Consider the following 27,772-nt stretch of genomic DNA (forward strand, 5'->3'; position numbering starts at 1 on the left):
GGAGTGTTTACCCCTCTCTGCTCTCAGCCTGGTCCTTCTTAGACTAATTGCAGTTTCTTTCTCTCTCTCTCTCTGAGTGACAGCGAGGATTTCTCTCTTCGCCCGGAGCGACGTCACAGCAAGGTAGGAGAAGAAGAGCGCATTTTTCCTCCCTGTATCACCCAAAGAAAACACATCAGCAGACTGAGGCACACAGACTGTACCTGCAGCCGGTGCGCACAAAAACGCTCCACGGGGTTCATCTCGCGTCATTTAACAGCGCGTAAAGAACAACCAACATCCGTCCATCCGCTTATACAGTAGTTACACCGCTACTCCCTTTTTCTTGTCGTTGTTTTTAACTTTACTCCAACACTGTCGTGACTCAGTTTGCTCTGAACAGGAGTTTTTGATGCGCCTTTTCGTGCTCAGAGGGAACGTCAGTTTTTGGAGCTCCCTTAAATCGTCTATAGAACATGTAACGTGCTGCGACTAATAGAGCAGAAAGACAATGAAGAGGTTAACCACACCTTTGAAAGCGGACATCTCTTCAGTAGCCTCTTGACCAGCTTTGTTGCGCATTAAAATGCGCCCGGCAGAAGAGGAGTTGGATGATGAACTTTCTGCGCTCGCGTTGACAGACAGTTTCCAGTGAGCTTTTCGCTGAGTGCTCCGCCAGAAAACAAGGACCTCCTATGTATTTGAGAAATAATCCAACTCGGAGTCGGCTGAGCTCTTCAGTGCTTTAAACTTCGCTGGTGAACCTCCTGGAGGATTTGCTGCGTTCACCATGACGGTTCGTCTCTCGCGGATCCAGCTGGCCCTGTTCTTTATCTTGCTCTGCCCGGTCAATATCATCGGACTGTGGTGGTAAGTGCTCTGTTGTTTACCACGTGTTTTCTCTTTCACTGTCTCATGACCATGTGTGTTTTATTTGTTCTCATCTGATTTACCCTGTTTGATTTATGCACACCAACGCGTCATGTCTATTTGTCTATATTTATCCACAGCACTCACAGGAGCTTACCGGCTTTTCACCTAAATACTCAGAATAGCCAGGGTGACTGCTCCATAGGCTGATAGCATTATCATAAAATTATGGCATAAATGTGCTCAAACAAGCTTGCGCAATGTAAGTAGTCCATAAAAATGGCTAAAAGGTGATATTTCTTTAACTTGATGGCTTAAAATAAGAAAAACTGTATTTTTGTACACAAATAAATATCACTAATAAGCATTTATTTCATGATAGAATGAAATTAAGATTTATCATTCACTTAGATTTAGCTGTGAATAGGGCTGGGCAATTAATCGCAAATTAGAAAAATTGCAATATGGCATGCTGCAATATTCAAATCGCAGACAGTGCAATATTTCTTTAACCTGAAAAGGGTCAAAATACCAGTCTTATACAATCGTTTTTATGCTTTATACCGGTGTTACTCAACCAAAGAGCCATAGTGATGAAAAATATATTTGCAAGAGCCACAATCTAAGTGGTGAAAAGTGGCAAAAACAGCTTGAAGTAGCAATAAAAGATAAGTAAAAGGTGGCAAAAATGGTCAAAAAAGAAACAAAATAGGGTGAAAAGAGGCAAAAATGGGGAGGAAAGTTGGAGAAAGGGTCAGAAAGTAGCAAAAATGGGTTAGAAGTGACAAAAAATGAGTTACAGTTGGCATAAAATGGTACAAAAGTGGCAAAACCGTGGCAAAAAAATGAGTGAAAAGTGACTGAAATGGGCAAAAACTAGGAAAAAAGTGGTATTTAATGACAAAAAGGAGCTTAAATGGGTGAAAATGTGGAGAGAAAGGGTGACAAGGGGCAGAAATGGGATTAAAATTAAAAATTAAAATGGGATTAAAGTGTCAAAAAATGGGATAAAAGTGGCAAAAAAGTGTCTAAAATGGGCAAAAAAAGTAGGACAAAAGTGGTATTCAATGGCAAAAGGTAGCTTTAATGGGTGAAAAGTGAAAAAATGGGTGAAAAAGTGCACAAAAGTTTCCTTTTTTAAGGTTTCTGAGGGAATAATATTCAGCATTAAGATATAAATGAGCCATGCGTTATCACTGCTTTATATGTTACTCAAACCTTCAAGTATTTTTCATTTTTTTTTACAAAAATCTTTCTTTTCTTGCTCATGCATTTATTTTTCTTCATCAAAATGAGAAAAATATGAGAAATGATCATCCATGTCAATCAAGCTATTGATATCAAATTTGCTATATGAGCCAAAATGGCAGTAAGATATTTCTTCTAAATTTAGCCCTAGTTTGACTTATCTAATATTTTCCTTGTTATAATATAGAATGATTTCTTGCTCATGTTTGTTGAACAGAAAAAACGGAGTAACCTAAATAATCGATTTCAAATTGCATTTGCAATACTGCAGGAAAACAATTGCAATTAGATTATTTTTGCAAACCGTTCAGCCCTAGCTGTGAATATCTCCAAGTCAAAATATTGGCCAATAATGGTGGGAAATGTGGGTCCCCAGGGTGAGGCACAGAGACAGAGAACCTGGGTGGTGAAAGAGGTGTCTGCTGCTCATTGCCTGCAGTGATACATGGATGAGAGAGGAGGGAGTTAGGTGGAGATGGTGGGTTTGTGTGTGGTGGGGGGTTTGGAGTCAGGAATGTCAGGTGGCCCTCTAGGCGCAGTGGATATGTCATCATAAAACAATCCATATAGGCTCAGCTCTGCAAGGTGTGTGACAGTCGGACAGACAGACAGCCCCTGCAGATCTCCTGATAACATATTTTCTATCCACGTGGGTCTCTGTCTTTGTGTTTTATCAGCTAATATTACTGGATTTCTTTTCCTCTCTCCTTTGCACACATACTTCTGCAGGGCAGCAGTGTTTGAGCATAAAACTGAGATTTTTTTTCCCAGGGAATCCTCCCACTGTTCATTCACAGCCCGATCAAGGTCAGTGTGTGTTAGAGAGCCACAGATGCTGTGAAAGCCTACGCAGCGTCCTTGTGTTACTGTAGGATGGTCAAGCAGCTTCTTCTCATGAGATATCAGTGGAGATGCAAGGTAAACATATGTGCCTGCAGGGATTAGTTTGGAATATTTGGAACTGCCATTGCAAGGAAATATTGAATGATTTTAATCAGAATCCACAGGATCTTTTGTGGCCTGTATCCGACATCACATCTTTTTGTAACTGCAACTGTGGCAAAGCTGGAGATGTAGGATAAGTCTCTTTATGAGATGTCTTGGAACAAGCATCTTAAATTTTCCAGTAGCAATAACAGTTGCAAAAAAAGTTGCTTTAACCCTCATTTAATCAAATGCAAATGTACTCTTTTTACATTTCCCTCTGTTTGGTTCTTTTGATCCAGTAAGTAGTGATAATCCATTTGTTCTCAGCTAAAAAGAAGCTGCTTTTAATCAGGCATGGACCTTAAATTATCTATATAAAAATAACCCACACAAATATGGGTAAACTACAGTACATGTGCATGCTCTAAAATAATTTTCAGACATTTTTGGCAATCGTTGGAAGATGTGATAAGTTTTTCGATGAGCATTGACTGGATTACCCGAGACATTTTTACATTCTCTTTTTTGAAACTGTAGGTGGAGGGAAAAGCAGAGGAAAAAAAACATGTGTTTGACATGTGAAATTTAGCCGCCTTGAAATCGACAAAGACAAGTGACTTTTAGCCAGAGGGGTGCTGGTCTGTAGCTGAACTCTGCAGTGACCCATCTGTGGAGGAAAAGAGGGAAAAACACTGTCCCTCCAGGGGTCAGATATATACGTTGCCTTCAGACACTTTGGGCTAAATTTGGTGAAATACTGTCAGCTAAAATAGGAGGGCTGTTTAAGAAGAGAGTTTTTATACAGCAGACCAAAAAAGGTTGTTTTCATACAGAAAATACAGTTCATGAGGAACGTTTGGGGTCTTTTTTCCATAACTTCAAAGGCTGCAGCCTAAAATTTACAGATCATTAGTTAAGGAGACCAATGGCAATGACATCCATCCTATTGAAATACCTCAGTTTTCTTAACATTTACTCAAAGAGGTCTTCATCTCTCCTCAATGACTGGACTTGGGATTAAAGCCTGTAAAACTCTTAAAAGCAGTGCCATGGTAAAGTCAGTCTTTCTCAGATGGTTTTCAGCAGACAGGATATCAAGAGGGCATGTGAGCTGAGCTGTTGTTAGGTTTTTTCGTACACAGATTGTTTTTAGGTTAAGATTTAAGGGTTTAAACCTGATTAAAGCTGATTGTCCACAGGTCATATCCTCTTCAAACACATTAAAACTGTTAAAAATTTAATACAGCAGTTTAAAATTCTGGGCACGTCACATTGGGCAATCCATGCCGTGCTTAAGCACGTTTGACCCCCAGAGTCCAGTTTGTTTGACAAGTGTGAGTGCGCACATATGCTCAAGCATGGAACACTGTCTTGGCTTGAGTAGAAGAGGTGGGTTTCAGCATGGTGCAGGTGCTCATACAAGAGCGCCTACACAGGTACGCAGCATGGACATGACTTACTAATGATGTAAATCGATCACTAGCCTTGCAAAATCAATAAATCCAAGAGTGTTAGAGATATACAGTATCTGACGTAAATGACAAAGTGAGTATGTTGCGTTCATGTTCTCTGTGTTCTCCATAAGACTGACTCTGAGAAAATTCTTCTTGTGATTTAGTAAGACATGATGACATATATAGGCAGAATCCATGTTCAGGCCCGGTTGGGTGTCGAGCAATATGAGGGCAGTGGGGGACTGGAGTGGGGGGCACTGGGGCAACTGGGCCTAGTGTGAGAGTGTCCTAAGAAACACTGATTTCTGCCACCCATCATCTGGGATACTGAAACTTTACCTCCATTTTCTTCATGCAACAGCTGCTTGGAGATCTGCCGGCGAGACAAACAACAGAGCAGGGTTGCCAGGTTTGTGTGTGACAAAACCAGCCCAATGGCCGATAAAGACCAGCCCAAAACCAAGCCCAATGCTGAAATTCAAAATAAGCCAGTAAAACCTTTGCCACACCACATATATTGCCTGTGTGCACGCTGTTTCTGTTTGGACGTATGTCTGCGTGCCAGTTTGGCACAGCATGATCTTTGGTTGTGTGCCATGTTCCATGTTTTCCTGCTTCTCTGCTGGTTAATTTGAGTGTAAATAAAGTAGTTCATTCTGCTGCGAATACTAAATATACACATACACAAGACTTCCAAAATGACTGTTAACCCCATGTTACACATGAACCTCTGCTGTTGCTTCTAAAGGCCGGCTCAGGTTACACGAATTCAGCCAGATTTAAGCCAGACTGCAACGCTGCAGCTCATCATCATAACTCGGGCCCGATTTTGAGCGTCGGTAAGCCAAACAGACGCCCCACGACCACGATTCAACAAGACTAGCATGTCAGAATTTTTCTTACATTGTCATCTAGTTTGACACACTGACCTGAAGTCAATGACATGAATCCTGACGTCTAATAACGGGGGAACTTTTGCTCCTTATCTTTGCATCATAATTTACAAGATTAACTACTTTTTATCCCCTGTTATTCCCTAAAACTAATGTATACATTTTATTTTATTTTATTTACGTTATCACATGCATACCTTAAGTCCTATCTGAAAGAGAGCCAGTCCATATTGTTTTTCTCTTGACACATCCATACTTATTATCCATAATCCAATCCTTCATTGTTTATTTCCCTTTTTTACGAGCAAAAGACCGCTACTATCACATAGTGCGCTGTTGTAGAGTGACTGACAGTCTTTGACCCGCCCTCCCATCAACTAGGGGTATAAATCATCAGTTTCATCATGATACGATATGATATCGATTCTCGAAACAACGATTCGATATTTGCTGATATCACAAAGTCTGCCACGATTTGATTTTGATTTGATTCGATTTAGAGGCCTGTGATCGATATCAGACGATATTGTGAACCCATTTACCACAATCTGTTACTTTTCACATAAAGGAAAAAACCACAATATTGATACTCTCTTGGCTGCTAGCCATTACCTGCTTACCTAGCAGTGTTGTGACTAGTGGATGGGCGGAAACTGTCTTAACCAAGCATGTGGGGGAACTTTCAAAATAAAAGCGTAAGGTAAAAATGGCGATTAATATCGATGTTTATACTTTCAATAGCTTTGACTGAATCATTGCTCAAATAATCGATATATTGATCCAGATCGATGAATCGTTACACCCCTACCGTCAACCTGTGAACTCACACTCAGTCGGGGAGACAGTGGTGACGTCAGCATACGACGAGCGGTCAGGATCACTCTCATAGTGTGGCCAGGTTGTCGGCCAAGACGGGGCAAGATTTTTGTTGTACAGTGTGAAAAGTCGTGTAGTCTGAGCCGGCCTTTACACAACAACCCTCCTCAGTGGGGGTCAGCTGTGACCACTGAATGTTGAGCGACACATTTCAAATTGTAAATTGTGTTTTGCATGAAATTAACAGCTAAATAATACTGATATAAGAATAGGCATTAGTAAGAAGAAGAGCAGAAGAGTTGTGTATCCATCAATCAATTTGTGTTTGTACTGCACCAATTCAGGTTTTTCAGGTTCACGTTATCGCAAGACACTTTAAACACAAAAAAGAACAGCAGTGTGGAAACTAGAATTTAATAAATAAGTCTAGTAAAATAAAGCCGTTTTTACAAATAAGCTGAAATGAACTGAAATGTATCTCTGACCTATATGTGTCATAACTTTGCTAACAATGTCCTGCGAAACGGCTATTATTTTTTTGATCAGTAAAAGCAGCGTGGGCCATAGAAAGAACAATAATTACCACCCTAAATTAACGAGATGCTTATTCGTACGGGATTTGTACCCATGGACGTCTGTGTGCTGAAATATGGTTGGTAATTTGCCCTGGAATTTTTTACTTCGCAAATTATGGACACGGTCGATTCACACAGGATTAAAAACACAGACGTCCCTTGAGATTATTACAAATTACCAAAGGTCCCTTGGTATTACTATGTACGAATAGATCAAAAGTTTCATAAACTTTTATTAGACACAGATCTTATTTTCAGCTCTGATCAAAAACCCACTGAAAAATCCCATAGGAACGCCACGGGGGAGTCCGTATGATGCTAACTTCTGGGTTTTGCCTACAAAACTACAACATGACTGCACCGCTCTAAGTGTTAAATAAATTTAACACCTATCCAGGAAAACTCAAGTCATGTAAGTTCCTATCTTTTGCCTAATGAAGCAAAGGGAAAAAAAGAAGCAAACAAGCTAAATTAAATAAAGAAAGGGATAAAAACAGTTGATTTATGGTTATTTAGGAGCTGAATTTGTAAGAAAGAAAATTTCTCTGGCTGAGCAGCCCCATGTGTAAGGATGTATTCCAGCTCTGTAATATTCATGTCAGCGGTGAACTGGCAGCACACTGAGCGGGACTCAGGACATTCATTTTAAAATAAAGCTGTGGTGGATTAGGGGAATCAACACTAAGAAATCAGCTACTTCCTTTTTATCCCCACTGACATTCGTTGTCATCTTCTTTCACTCACTCACTTCTTCACTGGCTCACTTACACACAAATGCACACATTGACACACACACTCGCACACGCACACACACTGCGATGGAGCGTGGTGCAGCTAGGGTGAAGCCACACCTGTGGATAGCTCTGCAGTCTGCCAGGACAATGATGCTCTCTGTTGAAAGCTGCTGGACATACCATCATACATCTCTCTTTCTGCGTCTCATGCTCGCTCCTCTTCGATTTCTCCCTCTCTACTTGAAGCCATTTGTGCCTGTTGAAGGAGAATACCTATCTCGTAGATAGGTGCTCGTTGAAGGAAAAGAGAGGGCCGCAGCGATAGACGGAGTGAAAGAGACGAAATGCAGTGAGATAAATGTCCTTTCAAAGCCTCTGCTGATTAGAGCACTTTAATCATTTGGCCTGAGAGCAGAGAGCACGGCTCAGAGGGTGAGGAATGCCTTTGCTCTCTTATTCTGGGTTTGACTGCACAGCTTAACTGAGCGACTTTGCTCAGAAAGTGTGTAAAAGTTTGATTTTATGTGTGTAAAGGTCCCAGTTTGGTTTGCATCTGACCCCCCCTACCACCGGCCTGCAGGTGCACACTCTGCATTTTGGGTTTGTAAGTGTGTGCTTTAGTTTTGTGTTTATGCGTACGTCAGTCTGAATACATCTCAGACCAGATGATCCTGGTTAATTTGTTTAACATGCTCTCAGAGATCTACGAATGCACTCTTTCAGTCTTACAGTTATGGGAATGTCCCCGCTGACTCAGTCAAAACCGCCATCATCACCGGCGGAGAGTTTCGTTGTAACAGATCTTATCTTGTCCACTCCACTGCTGCTCTGAAAAGCTAGATGTGTAATCAGGACCGGGGCGATGGGTGCAGATAAACGTTGGATGACGATGTGGGTTTGGCATCAGGTACAGCACTGATTTAAACGTGCTTGTGTGTGTTGGTAAGTGTATGTCTGCACTTTTGTGCATTCATGCATTCTTATACTTTATCAGGCGTACTTCAAAATGGTTCAAGTGTCAGGAATACAGGGCAGAAGTTAAAACTGTTCCAATAAATGTCAAAGGGTCTTCGTTTATATAGGATAGGGCAAGATAGTTCTCACGGAGCCATAAAAACATGCAAATAGAAGCAGCCTAAATGTTCAGTGTCGCTGATTTTGGTTCATTTTATATGCTTACATGCTGCTCTTTTTAAAAATAATGCCCCTGAATAAGTTTTAATCCATTCTTAATTGTATTTCCTGTAAAAAAAAAAAAAAATACACAAAACTGATGCAAAAGCCCATAGGCTTGTTTAAGCCAAGTGTCATATTTGGTCAAAACAAGTCATTAAAAATAATAGCACCAGTACTATAAGGTGTTTTTTCAGCTAGTATTAAAACAACAATAGAAGTAAAACTTTTCAATGTCTTCTTAAAAGCAGCACAAACAGAACCTATAAAAAAGCATTCACCTCCTTTAAAGTTTTTTTCCTTTTACAATGACAAAAAAAAACCTCCTGAAGGGTATAAATATTGCACAAATATTCACCCCCTCTAAAGTGAGTGACCTAATTGGTGCTAGCAGTCTCACAATTAGTGAAATGGGGTCGCCTGTGAAAGTGTCTCAAGTGACTCTAGATTAAAGACACCTGTGTCTGGAAGGTCCAGTCACTGGTTAATCAGTATTCCTGGCTATCGTTACACCATGAAGACAAAAGAACACTCCAAGCAACTCAGAGAAAAGGTTAATGGAAATAGAAGTCCTCGGATGGATATAAAAACATTTCCAAGCACTGGACATCCCCGTCTCCAGTTCAGTTAAATCCATCATCAAGAAATGGAAGGACTATAGCACATGTGTAAATCTGCCTAGATCAGGCCTTTCTCACAAACTGAGTGACTGTGAAAGGAGACTAGTGAGAGAGGCCACCAAGATACCTATGACTACTCTGAAGGAGTTCCAAGCTTCAGCAGCTGAGATGGGAGAGACTGGCAAAAAGAAAGACACTGCTGAAGAAAACTCAGATAAAATCTGGACTAGAGTTCACTAAAAGACATGTGGGAGACTCCATGGTCAAGTAGGAGAAAGTTCTTGATGAGACCAAAATGGTGCTCTTTGGCCGTTTGGTGAACACCAAACAAAACACTTCATCCCCACTGTGAAGCACAGTGGTGGCAGCATCATGCTGTGGGGATGCTTCTCTGCAGTTGGTCCTGGAAGGCTTGTAAAGGTAGAGGGTATAATTAATACTGCAAGATATAACAAAATCCTGGAGGTCAATCCTATTCAGTCTGCAAGAGAACTACAGCTTGAAGATGTATTGACTATAAAAACAATGACTGGAAGCATACAGTGAAAGCTACACAGAAAAGATTTGTAGACAACAAGGTGAATGTTCTGGAGTGGCCGAGTCAAAGCCCAGACCTCAATCTAATAGAGAATTTGTGGCTGGGCTTGAAAAGGGCTGTTCACATGTGATCCCCGTGCAACCTGACAGAGCTTAAGCAGTTTAACAAAGAAGAATGGAGTAGAAATGTCCAGATGCGCAAGCCTGACTGAGACTTATCCACACAGACTCAGAGCTGCGATTGCAGCCAAAGGTGACTCTACTAAATACTGACTTGAAGGGGGTGAATATTTATGCAGTCACTTATTCCACATTTCATTTTTTATTTAATGAACATTCCTAGTCATTAAAGTGGCTTTTCTTGTACTTTTTTGACAGCCAAATTATATTGAACATGACTGATTTATAAAATCAATAAAAGTTAAACATCTAAAAGGGTAAATAAAAATGTAAACATTAACTTACAAAAACATTAAATAACAAAAAGAAGAAAGCAGAAACATCAGTAACACAGCTCAAGTTCTAAGAAACCAACTTTACTTCAGAAATGAACTCTTTTTCCAAAAGTTTGTGAGTAATTTATCAGTTACATAGGATTTCTGAGTCAAAAGACTCAGAGTTTCTGAAGTTTAATTTGCTGCTGTGTTAACGCTATCTGTTAACCAGTTAATGGTAGTTTCCATGATGTGTTAGCATAAAGCTAACAAACAAAGGTTTTATGTCCTGGTCCATTTGTAGTTTATATCAACAGTCCTAAACCTTTTTTGCACCATAGACAGTATTTTCATGGACTGGCATTAATGCATGGAGGATAAATACACCAAGATAAAAATGATACAAACAGCATATAAGCAAAGGAAGCACAACTCACCATAATGCTGAATCAGAGAGTGCATGAGAATCACCTGTCACAATAAACACAGATTTTAAGTACCACTCCTGGTTTTGTCTTGCAGCTCTCCTTTTCTCAGCAGCTGCTGGCTCTTCATTGAGAATTTATTTCCTCTGCAAAGACGCTCTCTAACGGCGTTTGTTATTAACTCGTTTCAGCTAGCTTAGCTTAATTTTGGGTAAGGTGACTGGGACAATTGTGATGACGTGTATAATGAGAAGATTTTACTCTAAATTGTGTGTGCATTTCTGCTATTCTCTGTGCTGCGTCATAATCTGTTGTCGTTATTCAGGGGTTTTAAAGGTTTATATAGGTGAATTAGGCTCAGTGTGAGTACTGTACAAAACAAGGCCAATGTAGTCCAGCATTTACAGGACTTAGCACCTTGAGCGAAAGAAACGCCCTCTAAGTCAGCTGTTTTTGTTTTTGCTGTGCTCTCAGTTGGAGACGGATCAGCTTCTGGATCAGCGCTGTGCCACTACAGTGCCCCAGTGCTAGGTACTCTTCAGTCAGTAGAGCTGTAAAGTGAATTTTAGAACATCTTCAGAAATCAAAGCTGGGCACATTTTATCCTATGAGCTGCAGGGTATGAAGAGGTGGTAGAGGGGGGTTGTTGGAGTCATCGAAAATCATGAAAACCTCGCACACGAGGGAGCTTGGGCACAGAGCAATGTTACTAATGTCAGAAGAACAGTGGAGAGAAGGAAGGGAGGGTGATCACGCTCGGGCATGGTACAAAATACTCGTGCCTAATGTGAAAACGCCCTTACAGAGTATTTGGCCATCTTCCGACTGCGGGAAATCTAGAATAAAGTCGCTGAGAGCTCATGGACCTGCTGACCCTGCCCACATATGAGCACCTGCAGCATTTTGACTTTGCCTGTCTGTTGTCTTCTTTGCTTAAGAAATTCAAAGTGTACCTGGATTTTCACTAGCCTCTCTTTTTGCCCCAACGATGCGTTTTGCTTTTTTGTTTCTCATTCTCTCCTTTTTTATCCCTACCAATCCCCCGGTCATCTATTTTGGTCTCCAGACACCCTGTCTTTAGCTTCTCCTCTTTGCCTCTTTTTATTTTTCTCTCACACTCTGGCGTCTCAGACTAACTCTTGTCGTGACTGTCTTCATCTCCAGCATACTTGAGGGATTAAGGAGGGATGAAATTCACTCATTCGTGGGCGGAGGGGGAAAAAAGAAAGGCCCCGTACAGTACAGCACTTTATCTATGGTGCCGTGAGATCCTTAATGAAACCTGAGGTTGCTCTGAGCACTAATGTTTAATCTCTGTCTTAGCCATGTCTGGGCCCAGAAAACACTGAATAAGACACTCACTTTCAGTATCATTAATTTTTAGAGTAAAGCTATTATATAAAGCTTGAAATATTTTTTAAACAGTAGAAACACCACAAGGTAAAGGTTTGGAGCCACAGGTGGCAGCAGCTTCAGTGGATCTGCTATCAGCACTTGTGATTTAGTTATTTTTGTTTCCTTCACTGATATGATCTCTGAATTGACCCCCTGGCTCTGTTGGAGGTTTTTATCCTCATGAAAAGCTGTTCATGCAAGACAGTGCTTCCTTAAAGCCACTGATAATATCAAGGAGTGCATGTTCTTGTTGGTGTTATCTGTTCTGTCACTGCACCATGAAAGAAGAATAGTGGCACTTGTCATGAGGATTATCTGATTACTGTCTACCTTTGTAGTTCCTCCTCAGAGTGTAATTGCATGTTAGGTTCTGCATGCATGCACCACACAAATGCAACATGATGGAGAAATGTGCATGGGCTGAGCATGGGGATTCATGATTTTGGGGCTCTTGAAAGGTGACTGCTCCTTTTGGATGCAACCAGTAACTTCACTGTAACTCATTTGATGTTCTCTGTCATTGTGGAGACATCAGTAGGCTGTGGAACAGGAGAAAAAGATGGGACGTATCTACCAGGATGAGATGAGAAAGATAAGCAAGCAAAGAAAGCAGCCGCTATATTGTCCAAAACTGCTCAAAGATGGAGGAGGATAACAAGAAAAGTAGACAGACAGTATTGCAGCTGGCACGCTTAGTAGTTCCACTTTGGGCCCAACGTGCACAGAAACCTGAAAAGTTCCTCTAGCTCTAATGAATTTGAGAAACAACTCTGCGTTTCTTTGCCCTTGCCACACATGTTGTTGTAGGATTCTACAATGAAGCATGCCCATATTCTATTCCACCTTGCAGGGATGCACACTTTTTTTTGCAGATCTCCAAACAAGGGCAAGAATGCTGGGTGCCCACAGCCATCCTATTATCCAATTAATGCACCCCATTTTTGGGTATATCACCAGCAATGCGCTTTTCCACCTCAGTTCACTCCACTCTCCGATTCAGACCACATTCCCATCCTCCTTTTATCATTCCCTGCCTCTCAAGTGCTCTTTAATAGTCAATTGGAGATTACCTACACATGCTTTAACCAAAACACTGTATCAGGAGGGCTGCAAAATTACATTTTTTCTTCGTATTTCCAACTGTATTTGTAGTCTTAGCTATTAAATTAATGGCAACCTTATCCTTAGTTCTGGTAAGTCCTGTAAAGACCTATTCTTCTAGTCACCCTAAGTTCAGTATCCCATTAATTGTATGTAACTGTTTAGGCCTAGAAATAATTACCGAAGGCAACTAACTTGCATTATAGGAAGCATATGTAACACCAGTGTAAAATTCAGGTGTATTCACCAATCCAAAAATCTGTGCTACTAAATACAAAGTTGATGGAAACTATTAATAAAAATGTAAATTTAAGCAGTCGTGTATGTTGTCAAGCAAGGCTGTATTGTGGTGCGATGGTTAGCGCTGTTAACCTGACACGCCAGATGGATGTGTGTAACACATCCATCTGGGAAACCTACCATACGCGGTGTTCGGGAAAGTGCAGAGCCTTTGAAAAAAAACTTGGAGGGTGATTTGATGAACGATCTGTGTGTCACATCTTTACGGACCAATCAGAGCAACAAAACACGTGACTTCATAGCCCCAAACCGAGGTGTGCCCCTACCGACGAGTAGGCTAAACTCCATAGAGCTGCGTAAGGCGATACATGGTGACTGTAGACATGTCAGTACATGACTTTTGTCGTTTATGAAAAGAAAGCAACTCACTGCTGTTCTTCGTTCTTATTTTAACAAAGAAATGTTGTCAAGTTGTGATAAAACTGGCGCTTCAGCAGCATCCACGCTAATAGCCTCTTGTTGCTGCTTGCATACGTCATGGTTCCACCACGCCTGAAGTACTGCCCCTCGACGCTGATGGTCCTGTCACTTTCTAACCATGCCCTAACAGTTCAGATTGGAGCTTTGCAAGATGAATTTTCCAGTAAGAATCACGGAAACAGATGAATCCATCTACTGTGCAAGGTTATAGGGCTGTTGCTTCATAGCAGAAAGGTTCCTGGTACAGCTCCTGATCGGACAGGGCCTTCCTGTTTGGAGTATGAATATTCTCTCTGTGTATGTGTGTTCTCTCAGCTGGTGTAGGTGCTAGATGTGCTCAAGTGTCAGATCTACTCAAGATGCAGCACCTGCTAGTGACGTTACATAAAAAGACTGGCTGTATGTTGTATGAGGCTGCAGCACACTGTCATTGACGGGACTTTAGAGTTTTTACAGAAGTGTTTTTCGTGGAAGTTTTTGTGGGTGTTTGGATGCACCAGCTGAGCCTCAATAACTTAAACCAACCTGGCAAATTTTTATCTGAAATACTGTATTTCTTACAGAGTGTGTCTTAACTACAAGAGTGAATTGTTTTTGGTGGCTCACTGTTCCTCATTTGCAGATAAATATCCTTCTGTTGATAGATATGTTTGCTTTGACTTCACATTTGCTTTGGTAATATAAATGAGTCTTTCCCATGCCAACAAAGCCCTTTGTGAAATCAAATATCTTGATTTTTTTAAATCCATTTATGGTCTGCATAAATGTATTATCAACTCTGGTATTAAGATCTAAAACTAAATCTCCTTATTGATACAGACCCTTTAATCATAGTCAATGACCACAAACCTGCCCCCACACACAACATTGTGCAGACGCCAATAGATCTGAAGTGTTGGGCTTTAGATGTGGGGTGGTGTTGGACATGCTCAAAATTTGGGAGGGCAGAAATAAAGGATGAAAAAACAAGGGAAGCTTTCGCAGGCTGTTAAGAAACTCCAAAAGCTGATCAAGTCCAAGCCAAAGAAGCTAATGTTTTTTTGGAGGTGGATGCTAGTGCTATTGATCTTGCACACATAGATTCAAATTTTCAGGGTTTAGGAGCTTGATTTCTGGCCACTTCGTTTCCAGTTGTAACAGTTATGATTGATTACTTCTGTTTTAATAACTGATAATATGTCCCTCGTTGTTTTTGCCCTGCTTGTTTTATGTTCTTGTAATCTCTGCATTGGAAAAGAGAGAAAACTTTAAATGTCTTTTAGGGAATACAGAAAGGTTTGAAATGAAATCATGTTGAGGGAGGGCCCTTACATGTGACGTTCGTTGAAGAACACAAATCTGACACCTAATCCCATCTGCTGCCTACATTGCCTTCCCCCACTGACCACAGATATGCTTGTCTGGTTAATTGGTGACTCTTAATTGCCTTCAGCCTTTCATGCATTTTGCACTGAGGAGAGGCTTCTGTCTAGTCACTGCCATAAGCCCAGATCAGTGGGGGGCTGCAGTGATGGCTGTCCTTCTGGAACTTTGTCCCACCTCCTCATAGGATCTCTGGAGCTCAGAGTGACCATCAGGTTCTTGGTCACCTCTCAAAAGCTTCACTTGATTGCTTTGGCCAGGTGACCAGCTCTTAGAAGAGTTCTGGTTGTGCCAAACTTCTTCCATTTGAGAATTATGGAGGTCACTGTGTTCTTAGGAACCTTCAGTGCAGCAGAATTTGTTTTCTAGCCTTCCACAGATCTGTGCCTTGCTACAATCCTGTCTCTGAGCTCTGCAGGCATTTCCTTTGACCTCTTCGCCTGGTTTTTGCTGACATGCATTGTCAGCTGTGAGGCCTTCAGTAGAGAGGTGTGTGCCTTTCCAAATCATGTCCAATCATTTTAATTTACCTCAGGTAAATTAAAACAGAAACTTCTCAGCAAAGATCCAGAAGAGTGGGAGGAACCTGAGCTTCCAGTGCTCTGCAAAGGGTCTGAATACTTATGTAAAGGTGATATTTCAGTTCTTTATTTTTAATAAATAAGTTAAAAATTCTAAAATTCTGTTTTTTTTACTTTGTTATTATGGGATACTGAGTAGAGATTAATGAGAATATAATTGATTTTTTTTTTTTTTTTACTGCAACATCAGGCTTCAACTAGGGTTGAGTATCATTCGGGTTTTTTCTCATATATGTGCTAAATTGATGCTTATTTCTTAAGGGAAGGTTTTCACCCCTACCCCTTACCACTCTGTTTCGAGGGCCAAGGGGAAGGGGTAGATGAAGGGGAAAGGTTAAGGGAAAGAAATTGGATTGGCCTAACCTGACACGCCAGATGGATTTGTTTCACACTGGAAAACCTCCCATAGACGGTGTTTGGGGAAGGGCAGAGCCTTTGAAAAAAAACTTGGAGGGTGATTTGATGAACGAAATGTGTGTCACATCTTTACGGGCCAATCAGAGCAACTAAACATGTGACGTAGCCGCTACCAAGGGTTAAACTCCATAGAGAACTACATAACAAAAAGCATGGCGACTGTAGACTTTTGTCGTTTCTAACTAGAAAACAACTCACTGCTGTTCTTTGTTCTTCTTTTAACAAAGAAATGTCGTCATGTTCTAATAAAACTGGCGCTATAGCAGCATCCATGCTAATGTCTTCCACCATAATTGCACCGGCCTCTTGTTGCTGCTTGCATAAATAACGATTCCGTTGCACCTGGAAGTACTGCCCCTCGTCGCTGATTGGTCCTGTCACTCCCAACCAGGCCCAAACTGTTCAGACGGGAGCTTTGCAAGATGGGTTCGCCAGTGAGAAACACGGAAACGGGTGAATCCATCTGCTTTGCAAGGTTAGGATTGGCCCTAACCTGTACAGAGTGTGCAGAAAATCACACACATCTCATAACATATTTAATACCTTTCATTTGGAGTTGTGGGGGTCGCAATGGGCTGCCAGGGTATCAGAATTCAGTCTGGTAGGTGTCAGATGTGTTGGCACCGGCAGCATGTCAGTACCAGATTTCAATACTCCTCCCATCTCTCGATACTCAAAAGGGAGTCAGAATACTTTCTGAATGTACTGTATAAGTCTGTGTACATTAATGGTGTGGTTACAAGATGTGCAAAGGGTGCAAGAATGCTGAACAGAATAGGCATGATCATAAGTATAAATCAGGCAATGGTGTGGGCAGATTTACCTGAGGATAGGATGATTTAGTAGTGGTGAGGCATTTAACCACTTTGAGTTTTCTTGCAGTATTTTAGTAACAGTAACTTATTCATTTGACTTTTATGTGGTGGGTTGATTAATGCACTGGCTAAATTTGATCAGTTTGATAAATGAATGAAAATGTTTATTTGTTATTCCATCTTATCTTGCACCAGAAGCTGTCTGTCTTTATCCACACTATCTTTGCAGAACTTTGGCACAAATGCTTCCAGGACTCCATCCAAAAAACATCTCCAGTACATTCACTAGTTTTACAACTCTACACCTCCCATTGTAAAAACCCGGCTGCTATTGTGAGCTACTGACTTCCCAGCGCTGCCACGTGCAGATTCACATAAACAAGCAGATGCACAAACAAATCCAAATTCTTTTTCTGACACCAATGAAAGTCTGCACATACTGTATAAAAATACACTAGCAAACATCAACCTTTGTCTCACTCTCTCACAAGCACACACACAGCCTGATAGCAGTGTGTAGATAATGACTGGTTGTTGGGAGGGAGTGTTTGTTGCTAAGTACTGTACATGTACCCACTAATTAACACACACAGACTGTCTGTGTGATTTAATTATCTGTGTGAATACCACACACACACACTAGAGGAAAATCACACACACATTTCACATTCATGCACACACTGTACACACAGAACACCTGTATTGAAAATACAGAATTGTTTCCATGGCAATGTTTTCGGTACGCTCTCAATAATCAGAGGAGGAATGCATCAGTGGGAGTCCCTGAGCTTGGTACCTCTGTTTGTGTGAGTTTGAGAGTCTCTGATGCTTTTCTCTGTATGTGTGCCAATACAGTTATTATCTTCAACTGTTGCATCCAGGTTTCCATGTTGTGTACATAATATTGTGGCCTAGACTGGAGGATTATATCAGTTATCTTCATATAAGTACCTCTTATAATGTCTCTGGCTTTGAGGATGACACAGGGTCAACTTTGATGTCATTTTCATTAAATCATATGTTGAAGACTAACAGATAAAACATTTAACTTTATTGAAATATAAGAGACATGTTTGGGGTGCAAATGGCCCAGTGGTCTCACGCCTGTTTCAGATCCTGTCCACTGTCCTCCTCTATCATTAAAAGCACAAATAGCCAAAAATTAATCTTAAAACAACAAATAAATAAAATAGAGATTTTTGAAAAATGTGGGATTGTGTACAGTCATGGACAAAAGTATTGGCACCCCTGTAATTTTTCCAGAAAATACACCATTTCTCACAGAGATTGTTGCAATTACAATTTTTTTTGGTATACACATGTTTATTTCATTTATATGCATTGGACCAGAACAAAAAAAACAGAAGAAAAAAGACAAAATTTACATAATTTTACACAAAACTCAAAAAATGGGCCAGACAAAATTGTTGGCACCCTCAACTTAATATTTGGTTTGGACCACTCTTCTTTTGCAAACTGCTCCAGGTCACTCAGATTTGAAGGGTGCCTTCTTGCAACAGCAGTTTTGAGATCTCTCCATAGGTGTTCAATGGGATTTAGATCTGGACTCATTGCTGGCCACTTCAGAACCCTCCAGCGCTTTGTCTCCAACCATTTCTTGGTGCTTTTTGAGGTTTGTTTGGGGTCATTGTCCTGCTGGAACACCCATGACCTCTGATGCAGACCCAGCTTTCTGACACTAGGCCCTACATTGCTGCCCAAAATCTTTTGATAGTCTCCAGATTTCATGATTCCTTGCACACAGTCAAGGCACCCAGTGCCAGAGGCAGCAAAACAACCCCAAAACATCTTTGAAGCTCCACCATGTTTGACTGTAGGTACTGTGTTCTTTTCTTTGTAGGCCTCATTCTGTTTTCTGTAAACAGTAGAATGGCGTGCTTTTCCAAAAAGCTCTACCTTAGTCTCATCTGTCTTCAAAATTTTCTCCCAGAAGGATTGAGGCTTTCTCAGGTACATTTTTGCAAAATCCAGTCTGGCTTTTTTATGTCTCTTTGTCAGCAGTGGGGTTCTCCTCGGTCTGCCATAGCGCTTCATCTCATTCAGATGACCACGTATGGTCCCAGCTGACACTTTTGCACCCTGAGTCTGCAGGACAGGCTGAATTTGTGTGGAAGTTGACTGAGGATGTTTATCCACCATTCAACTATCCTGCGTTGCATTCTGTTGTCAGTTTTTCTCTTCCGTCCACGTCCAGGGAGATTAGTCACAGTTCCATGGTTATAAACTTCTTGATTATATTCTCTGGAGATGGTCTTGTAACCTTGAGATTGTTCATATTTTTCCACAGTTTTGCTTCCTAAGTCCTCAGACAATTCTGGGCTCTTCTTTCTCTTCTCCATGTTTGGTGTGACACACACAGGCACACAACACAAAGGTTGAGTCAACTTTTATACATTCTAACTGGCTTCAGGTGTGATTTCAAGATTTCCAGCACCTGTTACTGCCACAGGTGAGTTTAAATGAGCATCACATGCTTGAAATAAAATGATTTACCCACAGTTTAAAAGGGTGCCAGTAGTTTTGTCCGACCCATTTTTGAGTTTTGTGTCAATTTTGACTTTTTTCTTCTGTTCTTTTGTGTTGTTCCAATGCACATAAAGGCAATAAACATGTGTATACCAAAAACATTTGTAATCACAACAATTTCTGTGAGAAATGGTGTATTTTGTGGAAAAATTCCAGTGGTGCCAATACTCATGTGCATCTCAAAGCCAATGAAATAAACATTTTTTATAGTTGTAATGGTCCATGTCTTGTTACAGCGGCCACCATGACAGAGGTGTCATGACCAGTGTTGGGTGTAACACGGTCCAAAGTAATGCGAATTTGAGTTGTTAACAGTCAAAACCAACTGGTGACCAGTCCAGAGTGTACCCCCCTCTCACCTAGTGGCAGCTGGGATAGGCTTCAGAACCCCGCGACCCCCAACGGGATAAGCGGTGTAGAAAATGGATGGATGGATGGAAGAGTGACAACTGTTTCCCACATTGGTTGTCACATGGGTGGTGACAACCAATGGTAGGCTTTTCCTTCATCACGTCATGCTTTGTACACTCTGTGAAGAGCAGGTTTTATGTAATAGAGTTCTTCATTTATTCAGCAACATAGATTAGTGGAGCTGAGCAACACCTCTCTACTGGTCGTGTTTTTGGTCAAAGCTGTTCCTGAAATCTGCAGAGATTAAATGACAACATTTCAACATCAGAAAAAAACAGTTAAGAGAGAGAGAGAGATGTGATAAAAAAGAGAAAGTTATGAGTAATTTAAGGCAAGACAAGTTTATTTGTATTGCACATTTCAGCAACAAGGCAATTCAAAGTGCTTCACACAATTCATTAAAATACACTGACAAAGGGAAAAAGAAACACAGTGAAAACATTTTAAATGAAGCATGTAAAAGGTGATTAAAAACAGCAAATAAGACCCACACAAGATGGACACATCCTTAGTGCCATTTGTCTGAACTTTATATGTAAAACAATGCTCTAAATGCTCTAAACCAGGGGTGTCAAACTCAATCACAGCAGGGGCTGGATTCTGAACTTGGGTCTAACCTGAGGGCCTACCAGGGTCAACATTTAACCATAAAATGTCAACCTTATTTGCACCAGAAATGATTTATAGGGTAAAAAATTTGGAACTGGTGATAAATCATTTTGTGATTAAAATTACTTGATAAGTTAAAAACTCCACATCTGAGATAAAAAGTCAAACTTATAAGTTTAAAAGGTAAAAACATGACATTAAAAGTCAAAATAGTGTTTTCAAAGGGAAAAATATGAGATAGAACACTGAAACCACAAATTTTAAAAGTCAAAAACTGAGATAAAATTCAAAATCCTGATTTTTAACAGTCAAAATATGAGGTAAACATGGAAATAATGAGTTTCAAATGTTAAATATGATATAAAATTAATAATCATATGTTTTTAGGGTTAAAAATGACATGAAAGTGAAAGTTAGGAGTTGAAAAGGTCAAAACATGAGGTTAAAGTCAAAATCATGATTTTAAAAGGTAAAAAAGATTAGATAAAAGTCAAAGTTAGGAGTTGAAAAAGGTCAAAACATGAAATTAAAGTCAAAATCATGACTTTAAAAGGTCAAAATAGGATTTAAGATTTAAAATTATGAATACAAAAGGTAAAAATATGAGATTAAAAAGAAGTCATGAGATGTAAAGTTAAAAAATGAAATAAAAAGTCAAAACCATAACTTTTGGTCATTACTGTGAGATGGAAAACTGTAAATATAGAGAAAATATGAATCTCTTTCCCACATTCCTGACTTTTTATCAAATTATTTTTACTGTTTCCGTTTTTAATTTTCCTGACTCAACAAGAATATTATAAATCATCCAGGTTAAGTTTACATTGTTATACTGGAGGAAATCTGCAGACCCCATACTGGTGGGCCAGTTCTAATAAAAATATCATATGATCTGGTGAGCCCAGTATAACTGCACCACAGGCTGGATTTGGCCCCCGGGCCTTGGGTTTGACACCTCTGCTCTAAATTCTTATATAGAAGAGCCATCAATGCAGCAGAGCCAGTTAGAATAGTCTGAATAAATAAAACATTTATTTTTAGTATACGTCTACAGTGTTAAGGAGGCAAAAAGTTAAGAAGGTCAAAGTTCCCTTTTCATCAATACAAATATGTTTAATGTTTTAAATATATGTTACACGAGGTATGCTTGATTTATTTTGTCACACAATCATAGAATCACATCTTGCTCTTATTGGAAATATAATATGCACATTTTTTTCAGCTTAATCTGGTATTTTATTTTATGAGCTTATTCAGTGTGTGGTTAAAGCGGTGAAACTCTTAACTGCTGCAAAATCTCCAGAGAAGTGGTATCACTAGGGAAATCTAGAAAGTCTGCCTTCTGGTTTACCGAAATCAACTTAGCATTAAGATCAACTGACAGCCCGTCTGTGAGGAGACGTCCAACTGTTTCACGTCCAACTCTGTGAGGACCACACAGCTCTCCCCAGTAGGGTCCAAGTGCAAAATCCAGACTTGGAAATCTGACATCAGTGCTGGGATTCCTCTGGGAAACTTGGTGCTCTGTTGTCTCTCACGTGTCTATTCAGGAAGCCCGTTTTCGCCACAGCTGAGAAGTGGTGGGCAGAGCTGGCAGACTCAGCAGCTTCAGCAAGAAAACTTATACATGGTTTGTGGCTGGAGATGAGTTCAGGCAAATGATTAAGTTAACAGGTGCTGCACACCAAAAGAAAACTCTTACGCTGCAGCAAGAGTGCTTTCTTCTGTTGTCTGACATTGTTGAAACTTTTGCAGGGCCGTGGGCAGTCCCCTGGTCATGGACCCCAACAGTATTTGCAGGAAGGCAAAGCGGCTGGCGGGGAAGCAAGCCGAGCTGTGCCAGACTCAGCCAGAGATCGTCAGTGAGGTGGCCAAAGGAGCCAGGCTTGGGGTCAGGGAGTGCCAGTACCAGTTCAGGTACCGCAGGTGGAACTGCACCAGCCACAACAAGTACTTTGGCAAAATACTGCAGCAAGGTGAGTCTGGAGGAAACGGATGCATTTGTTTACTTTTAACTATCCCTGTGTGTTAATTTTCCCCTTATTCTGTACCCCTCAGTGGTGATATACTCGTGATATACTTTAACCCATTACCATTTCATTTCTATTCTACACATAGACTGTACAACTTGTTGTCTTAGTGATGTCTTCCGTTGGTTTCTGAAACATACTTTTTGACCTCTGGTGATGGTGGTCTGTGGGGGCAAGCGTTGCCATCTTGGAGGATAGAGTTCAGTCCCAGACTGCGGAGATATGAGTGATATCTCATGGCATTGAGGTTGCCTCCAGTGATGACAAGCCCCGTTTTTCCGGTGAGGGAGATGCCGACCAACACCATCACAAAGTTCTGTATCTCCTTTATGTAATGCAGAGTGGAGTAAAGCTTCTCATTGAAAAAACATCCTCCAGAATTTCACTTTATGTCCCCACAAACACCGCGTTCCAAATTATTATGCAAATAGGATTTTAGTGTCATAAACATTAATTTTCTTGTTTTCAAGAACTCAAAGCTGGTATTGTCTCAGGGCTCTCTGGATCACTGAAGTCAGTCTCAGACACCTGTAATCATTAGTTTGCCAGGTGAGATCAATTAAAGGAAAACTACTTAAGAAAGACGTCCCACATTATTAAGCAGGCCACAGGTTTCAGCAATATGGGAAAGAGAAAGGATCTCTCTGATGCTGAAAAGGATTAAATAGTGTAATGCCATTGACAAGGTATGAAAACATTAGATATTTCATGAAAACTGAAGTGTGATCATCATTCTGTGAAGAAATTTGAGGCTGATTAAGAGCACAGACGGGTTCATGCAGATAAAGGCATAATGAGGAAGGTTTCTACCAGACAAATTCATCAGATTAAAAGAGCAGATGCTAAAATGCCATTACAAAGCAGCAAACAGGGAATTTGAAGCTGCTGGTGCCTCTGGAGTCCCATGAACCTCAAGGTGTTGGATCCTCCAGAGGCTTGCAGTCATGCATAAACCTACTATTCAGCCTCCCCTATCCAATGCTCACAAGCATAAACAGTTGCAGTGGGCCCAGAAATACATGAAAACTCATTTTCAAATAGTCTTGTTTAGTGATGAGTGCTGTGCAACCCCGGATGGTCCAGATGGAGGAGTAGTGGATGGTTGGTGGATGGCCACCATGTCCCAACGTCAGCAAAGAGGTGGTGGAATCAGGTTTTGTGCTGGGATCATGAGGAGAGAGCTGGTAGGCCCCTTTAGGGTCCATGAAGGTGTGAAAATGACCTCTACAAAGTATAGAGTTTCTGATTGAACGCTTTCTTCCATGGTACAATAAGAAGAACTGTGCCTTCTGTAGCAAAATGATTTTCTTGAAGGATAATGCACCACCTCATTCTGTAAAGAATACCTCTGTGTCATTGGCAAAACAGTAGCAAAAATGGGCATAATGTGGCATTATAGCAGCAAAGATGTGGCATTAAAGGTTTGCAAAACAGCAAAAATTGGTTAAAAGTGGCAATAAAAAGTAACCATGCAAAGCAGATGGATACGCCAGTTTCCTTGTTTTTCACTGGTGAATCCATCTTGTAAAGCTCCCATCTGAACTGTTTGGGCCGGTTAGAAAGTGACAGGGCCAATCAGCGACAAGGGGCTGTACTTTAAGGTGCGGCAGAGTCGTGACGTAAACAAGCAGCAGCAAGAGGCCGATGCAATTATGGCAAAAGAGCTTAGCGTGGATGCTGCTAAAGCACCAGTTTTATCAGAACTTGACGACATTTCTTTGTTGAAAGAAGAACAGAGAACAGCAGTGAGTTTCTTTTGAAAAAAAATGACAAAAGTCGAGTACTTACGTGTCTATACTCGCCATGTTTCGTGTTATTCCTTGGTAGCTGTGCACGCGAAGCTCAATAGCTGCTAAAACACGTGTTTTGTTGCTCTGATTGGCCCGTAGAGATGTGACAGACAGAACGTTCATCCAGTCACAGTTTTTCTCAAAGCCTCTGACTTTTCCTTAAATGTTTCCTATTGAAGCTTTCCCAGATGGATGTGTTTCACACATCCATTAGATAAAAAGCAAAATTTTTTTTAATATGGGGAAAAAGTGGAAAAAAAGCGGCAAAACAGTTAAAACTAGTCAAAATTGAGAAGCTGAAGCAGCAACAATTAACAGAAACTGTGTTGAAAAGCTCCTTAAATGTTGCACAAATAACTAATTCCAACGTCAGAACCCAGTAATAGTTTAAAAACACTTTTCAGGTCCAAAATGAGTAAACTGTTAGCCGGGAGGCTAGCACCAATGCATCCAACACACATACATCACTGGATCACAAATGAGGAGGGCACAATTTCTGAGTTTGTCAGGGGCCCGGACAATTCTGTTTGATGCCCTGTATACCAGTAACAAACTGTATGCACAGTTCATACAGGGTTACACCAGGTGGCGCCACTGTGAACGTTCTGTCACATTCATCAAAGGCCAATCAAAGCGTTTCTAGCGATCAGTAGATCCAGCTGGTGAATCAAACCCATGCTGAAGCTGATCAGGAAAAGAAATGTCTTTCCTATTGCACTTCTTTGCTCTGCTTTTATAATGAAATGATGTCCAGTTCTGATAAAATTGACACTATAGCTAAATTTAAGCAAACCACTTCACCGGTAGCCATTGCTTACTCACTTAGATTAAAAATTAACTCCACCTGTAGCTACTGCCTCGTTCTCCTCAATGACACTGATTGGTTTGTTCATTCTTAAACTGGGCACAGACTGAGAAAATGAGCGATAAGGAAAACTGGTTTGAAAAGATCATATCATTTGATTGGATCTGATCATTTAATTGTTCAACATTTAAATGTTCTCAAGTTGTTTTGATACCTGACCCATGACCTAAATGTACTTAGCAGATGGAGAGGAAAAATCCCATAATAATCTTTGTGGCTCTCCATCAGTCCTTACAGAGTTTAGAATCCTTGCATGACTAAAAACTGTTTAAAGGTTCTGTCATGTCTCATTTCTGAGCCGTAAGTAGCTGAGGACCTGAACCCACGACCTCACGAGCGCAGCCGATGGCCTTGCATCAACTTGAGGTCAGAGCCCCGTCTGATGGCACTCCAAAGACAAGGGCAGCTGTTGTATCTGAGAGCAGACATATTCACAGTTGACTGACTCTCCTCTTCATCAGACCGGGCATGCTTGAAATGATCAGCCAAAATTGCCTTTCCTCTTAACATCTCTCTTAAGATCTCCTAACATCTTCCTCCAGCTCTTTGAAGTCTGTAATATAACTGCTGTTGGGTCAGCGCTCGGTCTTCTCAAATTACTGTGTTGGTTTTTCTCTTGTATGATTAGATTCATAGAGAGCTGCCTGTCTCTTTTCTGACTCGTACCACAGAGAGCCTTTATGCCGGTGTTTAGTCAACAAACAGGGAATCAGAGATACAACAAAAAATGTGTCAAACATGTTATTAAAGCCGCTTTGAGTCTCTTTTCTTAAAGATGTGTATCCCGTGGTTTTCATACACCTGTTATTAACTTCAAAAGGGAAAGGCAACCAGTAATTTATTCATTTTCCATGATGTAATATTACTGACAGTACTGAATTGTTATTTTCCATCTTAACCTATTTTTCACATCAAAGCTGAATCACATCTCTGACTTCTTCCAGTTGATTCTGGGGTCAGGCAGGGGTGCATCTGACACACACTCTTCAGTACCTGTAATGACTAGATGATGGGTCGGGTCACAGGGACAGCGAACTGTGAAGTGTCAATTGGCGATGATGTGGACTTTGCTGATGATGCTGTGATCCTTGTGGAGACAGATGTCCTTGTGGAGGCTCTTAACTTGCTGAGTGAGGATGCTGAAGTGTTGGGAATGCACATCTCCTGGGCCAAAACAAAGATCCAAGTATTCAGGGATGCCTGCCATCAAATCTGTTTCTGTGAATGGAGAGAGCGTGAAAGTTGTGGAGCAGTTCACCTACCTTGGCAGTGTAATCCATCAATCTGCAAACTGTGAGGCTGAGATCAGCTGCAGACTTTGACTCATGCATGGGATAAGAGGTTTGCTGAGCATGCAGACAAAAGTCAATAGTCTATTGGTTCTAGCTCCTTGGTCTTGCTATAGTCTTGTGAGGCCTAGAGGCGCTGGCTGGACTCTTTTGTGACAACTTCTCTTGAGTGCATTTTTTGATATCGTTGGCAAGACCGTTTGTCTAATGATGACATGCTCAGGGATGGAAGGATCAGCTGCTTGATACGGGAATAGCAGGTGCACATCAACGGGCACCTGGGCTGATCCAGACGCCAGGAACGACTGCGTCCATTGTGGAGGGGACAGCTGGGAAGATACTAGGGATGCACATGGTGAACCAGTGCAGGATTTACTAGTTGGTTAAACTAATTACCTATATTTTTTTTAATGAACATGGGCTTGAAATCCCTGTCTCTAACGCTCTGTTAAACTGTAATGAACCTCCCACCACTAGAGGTCGCTGTAGCTTCAGTTAGTGGCTGCTACCTTCCTGTCACCGGATGAAAATATGAGAAGATCTGCGATGGCTTAGCGGTTAGAGTGTAGTAGGAAGACTCCGGTAAGACATTTTTCTAAAGTAGTAATTGTAAAATAAAGTGGTATGTAAGCTGTCGAGGGTTGAACTCACATATAACTACTCACCTGATGTAAAAAGAGGCCACATATTAAAGCACGATATAATCTGCAAAGAGGAACGAAAGCAGGCGACACAAGCTTTTAATGCCAGCCACGCTGTAGAGAGTATATCAGGCTAACATCATACCCGCTGACACAACGACCCTGTGAGGAATTTGACTGTTTTCAAGGGATCGGTTAAACCAAACGTAAATGAGTGTTTAGCCAAATAGGAAAATAGACACTTAGGAACATTCTTAGAGGATACTGGGACAGATGGGGCATGGGCCTGGCACAGGCCTGGACAAGATGAGGCCAGAGCAGTACAGGACCAAGGTTGACGCGGTGAAGTGCCAAACCAAATATGCTCCCATACCTGACCTGAAACAGCTGATGTGAGTCCTTTATGTGTGCAGGAGACCAGAGAAAGACCCCCAAATATCCTGTTAGATTTTTTTCATAATGAAACCATTTGACAAAACAACACCCAGGGACTATTGTAAAAAAAAATATGGTT

The 27,772-nt window shown here is 40.9% G+C and overlaps 1 protein-coding gene across 1 annotated transcript in view; it reads left to right on the forward strand.

Moving 5' to 3' along the window:
• The first annotated feature begins 451 nt into the window (after positions 1–451).
• Positions 452–27,772, forward strand: part of wnt6b (wingless-type MMTV integration site family, member 6b) — a 48,449-nt gene continuing 21,128 nt past the window's right edge. The window contains exons 1-2 of the mRNA XM_041807498.1: positions 452–849; positions 22,399–22,619. Of these exons, the coding sequence (XP_041663432.1) occupies positions 770–849; positions 22,399–22,619 (301 nt within the window). The 5' untranslated portion in view covers positions 452–769. The remainder of the gene's footprint in view (positions 850–22,398; positions 22,620–27,772) is intronic.

Source organism: Cheilinus undulatus, linkage group 15 (genome assembly GCF_018320785.1).
Source record: "Cheilinus undulatus linkage group 15, ASM1832078v1, whole genome shotgun sequence".
Lineage (NCBI taxonomy): Eukaryota > Metazoa > Chordata > Actinopteri > Labriformes > Labridae > Cheilinus > Cheilinus undulatus.